Source organism: Trichomycterus rosablanca, chromosome 3 (genome assembly GCF_030014385.1).
Source record: "Trichomycterus rosablanca isolate fTriRos1 chromosome 3, fTriRos1.hap1, whole genome shotgun sequence".
NCBI lineage: Eukaryota > Metazoa > Chordata > Actinopteri > Siluriformes > Trichomycteridae > Trichomycterus > Trichomycterus rosablanca.
The window spans coordinates 7552875-7564448 of record NC_085990.1 but is presented as its reverse complement, the minus strand read 5'-3'; the positions used below and the strand labels follow the sequence as shown (position 1 = coordinate 7564448).

Sequence of the window (11574 nt, the reverse complement as noted above, 5' to 3'; positions counted from 1 at the left end):
CATTCCCACCACCATGCTTGACTGTAGGCATGACACACTTATCTTTGTACTCCTCACCTGATTGCCGCCACACATGCTTGAGACCATCTGAACCAAACAAATTAATCTTGGTCTCATCAGACCATAGGACATGGTTCCAGTAATCCATGTCCTTTGTTGACATGTCTTCAGCAAACTGTTTGCGGGCTTTCTTGTGTAGAGACTTCAGAAGAGGCTTCCTTCTGGGGTGACAGCCATGCAGACCAATTTGATGTAGTGTGCGGCGTATGGTCTGAGCACTGACAGGCTGACCCCCCACCTTTTCAATCTCTGCAGCAATGCTGACAGCACTCCTGCGCCTATCTTTCAAAGACAGCAGTTGGATGTGACGCTGAGCACGTGCACTCAGCTTCTTTGGACGACCAACTGTCTGTTCTGAGTGGACCCTGCTCTTTTAAAACGCTGGATGATCTTGGCCACTGTGCTGCAGCTCAGTTTCAGGGTGTTGGCAATCTTCTTGTAGCCTTGGCCATCTTCATGTAGCGCAACAATTCATCTTTTAAGATCCTCAGAGAGTTCTTTGCCATGAGGTGCCATGTTGGAACTTTCAGTGACCAGTATGAGAGAGTGTGAGAGCTGTACTACTAAATTGAACACACCTGCTCCCTATGCACACCTGAGACCTAGTAACACTAACGAGTCACATGACATTTTGGAGGGAAAATGACAAGCAGTGCTCAATTTGGACATTTAGGGGTGTAGTCTCTTAGGGGTGTACTCACTTTTGTTGCCGGTGGTTTAGACATTAATGGCTGTATATTGAGGTATTTTGAGGGAAGAATAAATTTACACTGTTATATAAGCTGCACACAGACTACTTTTCATTGTGCCAAAGTGTCATTTTGTCAGTGTTGTCCCATGAAAAGATATACTTAAATATCTGCAGAAATGTGAGGGGTGTACTCACTTTTGTGATACACTGTATATATATATATATCTATATATAAATAAATGCTATATGCTGTATGCTGATCAGAATGAATTAAAGGTACTCAGGTACTCAGAAGTTCATGCGGCCTGCCTTGCGCTCAGCAAAATCATCTACAATAGACTTCAAGTCCAAATTCCTGGCTCTGGTCATTTCAATGCACAGTTTTAGTTGTATTTATATTTTACCTTACGAAAATATTGGAATATTATAATAACGACCTGGTGGGGGGTTAAGTTCATGTCGTGGAGGACCAACCCTCCCCCCCCCCACGCCCCCCACGCCATGGGCCCAAGTGCACCTGCCCCCCAGATAGTTACGTCCCTGAACCCTCTTCATATTTGTCACTTCATATTTGTCACTTCACTCAGTTGATTTTGCACCCGTTTTGAGTATCAAGTTTTTTGCACCAGTTTTAATTAAGCACTGTTGTAAAGAGTGTAAGATTCATGATAAATCCAGGTTTGTGACTTTGGAATTGCTTCACAGAAGCAGTAACGCTCAGTTTTTGACTTGCAATATCCTCCTAGTGACATCACACTGGAGCCCACAGTGCAACATCCTGTTGCTCTGACACAAGCCTGAGCACGCTCTGGAGCCGGTACTTCGTGAAACACACTGCACGTTGCCTCTTCATAAACAACCAACCACACCAGCCACAGCAAGCCTGTTTCCCTTCCAGTGAAGATGTGTTTACACTGGGCTTGTGTCTGCTTTCTACCAGAATGTTATCTGTTTAAATCCTGACGTACGCTTTGTCGTACTGACGCTCCGTATGTCTCTGTTTTTCTTTATCCTGCAGAGAGATGTGAGTTATCTGCAGCAGTGGCTGGAAGCATTTGTGGCATCCTTCGAGAAGATCATCGACGTGCAGTCCCTGGAGCCACGCCGGTAAGTCAGTCCCACGCTGCCCCGGAGAAAGAGTGAAAAGACAGTTTTGAATTCTGAATTATTTAATTTATTGTTTAATAATCGGTGCAGCCGACAAGCCAATAAAAATGCAAAGCATGCTTGACTGTTATCAGTGACATCTGTCTTTCAGCAGTGTTTAAAGATGCCATATTTTTTATGGTTCCTGAATCAGAATCTAACCACCCAGACAGATTTACTCAAACACAAGGTGACAAAGTGAGAGTTTTGTCATCCTTCCAATCCAGTACTTCAACCGCTAGGCTACAACTGTGTACTCACAACACTGTGTTCTCACTGCAGACACTGGCACAATCATTAATCAGCATAAAATTACTTTATTAACATATTGATTATTGTAACTCTCTTCTTTTTGGTCTACCTGATAAAGCTATACATAAACTTCAATTAGTTCAGAATTCTAGTGCTCGTATTATCTCTAGAACACCTTCCACTGAACAACTGAACTTACTCCAGTTCTCAAGCAGCTTCATTGGCTTCCTGTCCAGTATCGCATCAATGTCAAAATCTGTTCATACGTTCAAAGCGCTCCACACTTTGTCCAGATTTTTTGGACACTCAAAATGCCCTTTTGAACTGAGGTGAAGTCTTCTTTGCCAGTATTTGGTAATGATTAGGGATGTAACAATGCACCACAAGACAGTTAAAAATCGGTTGCACATGTGCCACGATTCGCATCGGTTATTCATTGAAGATGAATCAATATTGACTTTAAACAGCAGAGGGCACTGGCGCTATTCACCTCGCCTGGTTGACGGCACTTTACAAAGTTGCCAGGTACAGGATTTTCCAGCCAGATTTTTTTTTATGTGAGGATACTTTTTTTTATTTGTACTATTCATTTATTTATAAATTGTTGGATTTGTTTTAAAATTTCATTTCAGTTTTTTTTTTACACAATGAGCATTATTTGGCATAGTTTGTACCTACCTCAGAAATAAAAGGGCATTCATTTAAATAAATAAAAGATAAGCCCAAATACAGGATTTAATTTAATTAATTTATTTATTTATTAGAATTTTCTGTTTTTCCCACTTTTCCCCCCCAATTTTCTCCCCTAATCTAGTCGTGTCCAATTACCCTGATTGTGTCCTCTATACTGATTCGACCCTTCACTGCTGACTGAGGATGCCTCTCAACTGACATACGCCCCCTCCGGCACATACAGTCAGTACAGATAGTGCATTTTTCACCTGCACGAGTCAAGTTCATACACCGAGGGGCACTGTGTATGGAGGGCCACACCCCCATCAGAATTATTCCTCAGCCCTGTGCAGGCACCATCAGTCAGCCAGCAGGGGCCACAGTTGCACCAGTTATGAGGACCTATGATCCGACTTTTTACCCCTAACCCTGAACAACAGCTAATTGTTGTTCATGCAGCCGCCCAGCCTAGTCAGAAGGCAGAGCTGAGATTCGATATGATGTATTTGAAACCCCAACTCTGGTGTGCTAGCGTACTTTACCGCTGCGCCACCTAAGCGGCCAATATTATTTTTTTAAGAGAAATAATAAAAGGAAACTTTGTCATAATTTGTCTTCAATTTTATTTAGTTTAAAAGAATCGCGAAAAAATCGTGTCGTGAACCCAGTATCATGAATCGTATTGCATCATGGGTAGAGTGTATTTTTACCTAGTATTGATGAACGGTTATTACTGCTCTGCGAGCGCTTTATAAACAGTCTGTAATCAGTCACCAAGGCTGATATTTTCCAGCATGTTTGAATGGATCATAATTAATTGTGTGGTCTGGGCTCCTGAATGACTCAATGTTTGTAATCCCAACTCTACTTAAGCTATTAAAAGCATAAGAAATCAATAATCAGTGCTTTCAGAAATGTGTGTCTGAATTTTGTTTAGCTCCAAAAATTCCTGAAACCTGATAAAAATTGCTTTGCATTTTTAAAAGTCTTTGAGTACTTTACTATAAACCTGCATTAATAAATCCTACAGTACAGTAAATCCTTTCAATATGTTTCTAGGCTGGAGGAGTTTAATGTGGACGTGCCTCTCCTGCCCCGAGATGTTCTGGTGTACCTGGGCACTCAGCTGTGGCACAGCGTCCTCCATCTCTCTGGCCAGGATCAAACCAACAGCACCCCCAATCCGCTGCTCCTCATCAAGTTCTTCATCATTATCTGCAGGCAAGAAGCAAACACCAACCATATGGTTCCACCTTACTGGATCACTAGTGTTAACTTTCTATTTCAAAGCTTTGTCTCTGCATATTTGTCACACTGAATGATTTAAAATCCTTTATAATGAAACGCATTCCACAAAGGGAACTTGAGAAAAATCACAACACATTATTGAGAGTGTATTTGCTTTCTTTGCCTATCGGATTGTTCTGGAGGTATTTAGCGCACTTTTGGGATTACTGACTCTTATCTAGGATTTTGGACGTTTCAGCTCAGGGACAGATGACCTTACATTTATTTTTTATTTAAAAGAAATGTAACAATTGTGACATTATCCAGTCTAGCTTACTAGTGCAGAGACCCAGGTTTGAGTGTTGGCTGTGCCACAGGTCTAATTAGGTGCTTTACTGACATTCATTGGAGGGGGCGCGTGCCTGCCTGCTGCTGTTGTCGGCCAGTGTGAGTGACCTGCATGTGGCAGGTACAGGTACAGTAAAGAACTGGATATGACTTAATTGGAAGAAAAGCATGGGGGGGTTCACCCTTTCATGAAAACAGTATTCCCTGATGGCTGTGGCCTCTTTCGGCAGGATGATGCACCCTGCCACAAAGCAAAAATGCTTCAGGAAGGGTTTGAGGAGCACGACAATGATCACTTGGCCTCCAAATTCCACAAATCTCAATCCAATTGAGCATCTGTGGGATGTGCTGGACAAACAAGCCCAATCCATGGAGGCCCCACCTCACAACTTACAGGAGTTAAAGGATCTGCTGCAAACATCTTGGTGCCAGATACCACAGCACACCTTCAGGGGTCTAGTAAATCGTAAGATTAGTGCATGACCTCACAAAAGCTGTTTTAACTGAACAAGCTCACATTTCCAATGATGTCTACGTATTATTGCACTTGGTTTTAAAATGGGCTGTAGAACAAGACCATGGTCAGGTGTCTTCATACTTTTGGTCATATTTTCTGGTCTGTCATGGTCTGAAGTGACTTATTTATAAGAATTGAGATAGATGAGAGTTATATTTTCAGTTTAACTTAGGGGTAATATAGTTCATGTTTAACAAAATGTGTTGTTTTGGGTTTTAAGTCTCAGGTTCTCATTGGTGGAAAATCATGTTTTGTTTAATGATCTGAAATTGTTCCATGGGACTCTTTGCTGTAGGTAGAACTGAATTACGTAGCATTTAGCTCCTACAGCCATGTGTCTGTAGAGTCACACCTTATATGTCTGCAGTTAAAACCAGCACGTCAGACCCGCCCGGGCAGTGGTGGCTCAGTATTTAAGATCCTGTCTGAAGCCCAACATCCACCAAGTTAACCCTCAATTGCTTCATTGTATTAATCACAATTGTACATCGCTTTGAATAGAAGCATCTGTTAAATGAAGAGAATGTAAATCTAAATGTCAGTGAATTACAAGAATTAGTAACGTACACACTGAGTCGAATGATTCGTTTCATATCCTGACGCGTCACTGACATTTTCTCAGAAAGTAATATGCGGGAAATCAAATGTACTAATTAATCATGGGTTGTTTTTCTTGAAATGAACAGTGCGTACACACACACACACACACACACGTAGTTAACTCGTCTGTGTGGTATCAGGCTTTGTTTTCAGACTGGTTTAGCAGGACTGGTTTTAACAGTGGGTGGTAGCAGATTATCGTTACATTTTTTAACTGTGTGTGAACTTGCAGGAACATGGAGAACATTGACCCTGATCGGACGCCTGGCTTTGTACTCGAAACCATTAAGCTGTTAAACTTCTGTTTGAATCAGGTAAGAAGACAGAGGATTAAATGGCACTTGAGTAGTACAATACATTTGTGTAATAAGGTATTTATTTTATTTTATTTCATACACCGATTAGGCATAACATTATGACCACCTCCTTGTTTCTACACTCACTCATTTTATCAGCTCCACTTACCATATAGAAGCACTTTGTAGTTTTCTTCAATCGTCAGGACCTCTCACAGGACCCCCACAGAGCAGGTATTATTTAGGTGGTGGATCATTCTCAGCACTGCAGTGACACTGACATGGTGGTGGTGTGTTAGTGTGTGTTGTGCTGGTATGAGTGGATCAGACACAGCAGCGCTGCTGGAGTTTTTAAATACCGTGTCCACTCACTGTCCACTCAATTAGACACTCCTACCACTTCTACCTTCATCAGTGGTCACAGGACGCTGCCTACGGGGCGCTGTTGGCTGGACATTTTTGGTTGGTGGACTATTCTCAGTCCAGCAGTGACAGTGAGGTGTTTAAAAACTGATCCACTCATACCAGCACAACACACACTAACACACCACCACCACTGACCATTGAAGAACAGGGTAAAAGCAGGCTAAAAAAGTATGTAGAGAAACAGATGGACTACAGTCAGTAATTGTAGAACTAAAAAGTGCTTCCATATGGTAAGTGGAGCTGATAAAATGGACAGTGAGTGTAGAAACAAGGATGTTTTCAAAATGTTATGCTTGATCAGTGCATACACTATATGGCCAAAGCTATTTGGACACCCCTTCTAATTATTGACTTCAGGTGTTTGAGCCAGACCCATTGCTATCAGGGTTGTGGTAACATTTTGGGGAATGTCCTTTCCTTTTCCAGCATGACTGTGCCTCTGTGCAGGTCCATAAAGATGTGTTTTGGTAGGCAGGGTATGTAGGAACTCCAGTGGTCTCAACTCAGCTAAACACCTTGAAGATAAATTGGATAGTTAACTGTGAGTCTAAACTCAGAACACATTTTTTGACTTGTTGTGAGCCTTTTTAGACCATTAATAGCTGCAAATGATTTTGATATACAATGTCCAACAAGCTTAAATCAAGTCCACATACTTTTGGCTAGGTAGTGTCATTTATTTAACACTTGACTGTTAGGGCAGCATAGTGTCGCACTGCACCAGGGATTTAGGGTCTGGGTTTAAAGCTACCTTCCAATCACTTTAAGGATTTTCTGTATATTTCAGTGCAAAGCAGCGGCTGAGGTCAATTTTATTGGACAGTCTCATTATTATGTCAGTCATCCTCTCGTCTGTGTCTTTGTCAATGTCGTTTCCACTATTGTGGTTGTGGTTTGCAGCTATTGTGCACCTAAAATGGACTTTTCAACAGGCTGCACTGGTTTCTGTAGTGATCTAATGTGCTAGCTTACTAGTGCTGAGAGCTTAAACTCAAAAGATTGAATCTCAGCAATGCTCTCGACCTGGCCAGGTACAGTTAACAGGTAACATGCACAGTTGGTTGTGTTCTTGCTGTGAGGCAACAGTGCTACCCACTGAGCCTGTAAACAGCTGTTATTTAGGAAAAACCATCAGGGTCCCTAAATAAAGACCCAACTTAACAGTTCATGCTTGACGTTTTACCATAACCCAGATCAGGATGAAGCTGGTGCTAGCAATGAATAAATAAATGAATTAATTAATTAATTAATTAAACTGCATATCAGTTTAACAGCAGTTGTGGAACTTGTATACTGGTTCTAATCTGTAGGTATTTTAGCCCACTTTTGTGGGAACTGACCCTTATCTAGGGTTTTGGATCGGTAACTGCTTGTTACAGGTGTCTTCAGCTCATTAAGCATTGGACTAGTTTGGGTTTATGAACTAGGGTGGGGTAAGAAATGATCTCATATCATTCTCAGCTTTGTATGTTGCACAAGTTTTTTATTCTGTGCAATGCAAACTCAAAATGCTTAAACAATTTAGAAGCAGTCATGTAAATCTCAGTGTAAAAGCTCTGGAACGTGGGTGTGGTGTGTTGGGGTGTGTTGCAGTTGAAGAAGAAGTCGGAGGAGCAGGGCACTCTGCAGTCGGTGCTACAGCATGGCCTGCTGCTCTGTGAAAATCTCTTTGACCCTTATCAGACTTGGAGGAGACGTCAGGCAGGGTGAGTGAGAAGTGTGTGAGAGCGCAAGTGTGTGTGTGTGTGTGTGTGTGTGTGTGTGTGAGACAGAGGGGTGGAGTGCCAACCCACAGCCGGAATGTGTGGGAGGTGACTGGGTCCCTACATAAGGCATATTCCACTTCTGCCACTGCTGATAATAAACAAACACACACACACACACACACACACACACACACACACACACACACTATTTTCCTGAACTGTGCGTAAGCTGACCATGTGATCACTGCACTAATGAAAGCAACACTCACACTCACAGTCCTGAAATAGGTAAACCCTGGGTTGTGCCTCATCAGAATTGCTTCAGAAGCGAATCACAGAACCAATATCATCACAGGACACACCACCTTTCTAAAAATGTGATTACTGAAGGTCTTATGTAGACTTTAAGGTGGCACTGTATTAAGGTACTGAAATAAATGTAACCCTGATGATCAGATAATTGGTGAAGTCCAGTATGTCCCAGTTATCAGATTATTTGCTGCATGTAAAAGAACAGATTGACTATTTTACCTTATCTCATTACGCCACTTTTTTTGATGGTGGTGGTGGTGGGGAGTGTAGTTCATAAATGACATGATTTCTGACAGGGGTTCTGTATGTGTTTGTCTCAGTGAGGAGGTCAGCATGCTGGAAAGAAGCAAGTATAAGTTTTCTCCTCTCAGCCTACCAGAGGAGCTGCCTGCATTCTTCCATGGTACACCACACACCCTCACCTATACTGGAACCTTATATGCACATAAACATATATGAACTATTTTACATTATTATTGCATTATTTATGGTCATTTTCCAACTAGAAATAAGTTCCATCCTCTACAGAGAACAAACTTGGTAGACTAGTGGATAGAGCAGTGGGTTACCAACTACACTGCAGCCACTGTTAGGCCTTTAACCCTCTTGGCTCCAGGGGCTACCCCGTGCTCTGACAATACAATTCATGTACAGTATAATTATTTAATATTGTATCCCAGCATCTCTGCACCCCAGCTTTTGAGCTTTGAGTAGATTATATTATTATTATTAGATTATATTATTATTTTTCTGTTAATGTTAGTGCAGAAGTTCTGTTTATATGTTGAATTTACCATGACTGTTCAATGTTCACTTTTTTTTTTATTGGGTGTAGTCGGGCACACACTGGGTCAGTCAGTGCATTAATGCATTAAGTAAACATGCCATTTTCAGTCACAGAAAAGCACAGTTGCAGGAATCACTCAAGTCTCAAGACTGATGTGACACATACGTGGCTTACAAGTGTGTAAACTGTATGTCTGCTGTATAAATGACTGATGTTTTGTACAGGTCTGTAAGTGAAAAGAGAAGATTGAAGGAATTTCAGAGCATTTACAAACATGTTATTCTGTAATTAGAGAGCAGTTTTTTGTGGTTGTTTTATTGTGCATTTTTATTAAAATCATTTTTACCGCTTAGAACTTAGGGCATAAGATTCCACTTTGGTCCCATCAGCCCACAGGACTTTCTGATGCTGCTTTGTAAAATTGTCCAGTTAAGGTTTTTGCACATTGTTTCAGTAAAAGCTTCTTTTTGTAAACATTGCACAGAGTCATAGCCGTTGATTTCCGCAGCTCAGTCAGAGGGATTTGGTGTCACCGTAGCCGTTCTAACGTTCACCTTTGTAGTGTGTTACATTTACATTTTACATTTTCGGCATGTAGCAGACGCCTTTATCCAAAGCGTCTTACATTACAGTTACAGTATACAGTCTGAGCAATTGAGGGTTAAGGGCCCAACAGCAGCAACCTAGCAGTGGTGAGGCTTAAACCAGCAACCTTCTGGTTACTAGTCTAGTACCTTAATCACTAGGCTATGGCTTGTAGTTTTACATCTTCCTCACTTCTTCGTGGTGGACTGAGGTGACCTCTGATGCCCAGATCTGTTATCCTCTATGATTACCTCTCTAAACAGTTTAGGTGCTTTTTGACATTGGAAAGTGTTTTCCATTGGTTTAGTGGACAGTCGTTTTGAATCTGATGGTGCTCACAAAAAGAGACGTATCAGTAAGTTGAATGACTTAGCAAAGTACTGCATTACATACATGTAAATAGACTTGTAGCTGTTAGGGTTACAGATATATTTGATTGAATGTAAATAGTGTGTAAACGTAACATTTTGTGGTAATTTTGAACACTTTTGACATCAAGAACATTGTTAACAAAGGAGCCAAAGAAGCTATAAACTAATAAATCTGAGATTATACATAAGTATAGTTTTGGGGATGATACTTTTTAAAACATGCAGTACATTTTTGTGTCTCTTTGTGAGACAGGCCACTACACTATGTGGATTTTGACCTTGTGAATACGTAAAGTATTTCAATATTAAAATATTTTGACAGCCCTGATATACATATTGTTTGTCTGGTCTGCCTCACAGACTGCCTTCAGGAGTGCAAGCTGATTAATGATCATCTACTGCTGCGGCTGGTGCATCTGCAGGGTGCCGTCATCAGCGGTTGCAAGGTAACACTTACTTTCCCTTTGCTCACCATCTTCAGAAGGCATTCATGATATTTGGGACAGAATCTGACTGTGTGTTGCTGTCTATTTATTTGCTTAGAAAAATGGTCTGCAGTCCATCACCCCCAATGCTGTTGAGGATCTCATGTCCGTGCTGCGTTCCTGGTGCCTCCGACCTTCTCCCTCTCCCCAGGAACCCAAGAACCCCCAAATACTGCGCCTCACGCTTCGCTGCCTGACCGGCATGATCCACTTGCTGCAGAGTAGCAGCCCTGCTGAGAGACAGGTGGAGATCAGATCTGTCCTCGACACCTTCTTCCAGCTGCTCAACTGGAACAGACCGCCACCGGCCGAGCAGGAGGACGAGCTGACTTGGGAGGACAGCATCGTCACCCTGCAAACACACATGCTCAGTAAGAACCTTCCTGTATCAGAGCATAGAACAGCTGTGTGCTAACCCTGTCTTAAATAACTATCTTAAATAACTATCTTAAATAACTGTTCTATATTAGATAACTATTGAGTAATGACATGTTAATAAAATAATAATAACAATAACATTAACAATAATAGGTAATAATCAAAAGCTACTGAAGATAGTAGCATTTAATATTTCCAAATATTGAGATATTAAATATTATTTACTAAATTAATATATTGAGCTTTCATTAGCCTAAATATTTATTTATTCATTCATTGTCTGTTTTACCACCGCTCTATCCTGGTCAGCATTGTGGTGGGTCTGGTCATTAGGCGAAAGGCAGGAAACTCTTCAGACAGGTCTTTCACAGGGCAAACACACACACACACACACACACACACACACACACACACGCCGTACACACAGACTTTTTGCTGTGGATTGCTTCATTTCTGTCTGACTGAGAGGTCACTGTGCACTGTGTTTTTGTGTATGTTTGACCCTTTATCTGATGTTTTGGTTTATGATACCAGAATTGACATGTATAGTGTGTCACCCACTGGCGGCACGGTGGCTAAGTGGGTAGCACTTTCGCCACGCCTCCTTTCTGTTTGGAGTTTGCATGTTCTCCCCGTGTCTGCGTGGGTTTCCTACAGGAGCTCCGGTTTCCTCCCACAGTCCAAAAACATGCAGCCAGGCTAATTGAAGACACTG

General features: G+C 41.6%; 1 protein-coding gene across 1 annotated transcript in view; it reads left to right on the top strand.

The window, feature by feature from the left end:
* Positions 1-5694: 5694 nt before the first annotated feature.
* nbeal2 (neurobeachin-like 2) overlaps positions 5695-11574 on the top strand; it is a 66008-nt gene continuing 60128 nt past the window's right edge. Inside the window, exons 1-5 of the mRNA XM_062991794.1 lie at positions 5695-5827; positions 7829-7941; positions 8574-8656; positions 10357-10442; positions 10540-10852. Coding sequence (XP_062847864.1) covers positions 5750-5827; positions 7829-7941; positions 8574-8656; positions 10357-10442; positions 10540-10852 — 673 coding nt within the window. The 5' untranslated portion in view covers positions 5695-5749. The remainder of the gene's footprint in view (positions 5828-7828; positions 7942-8573; positions 8657-10356; positions 10443-10539; positions 10853-11574) is intronic.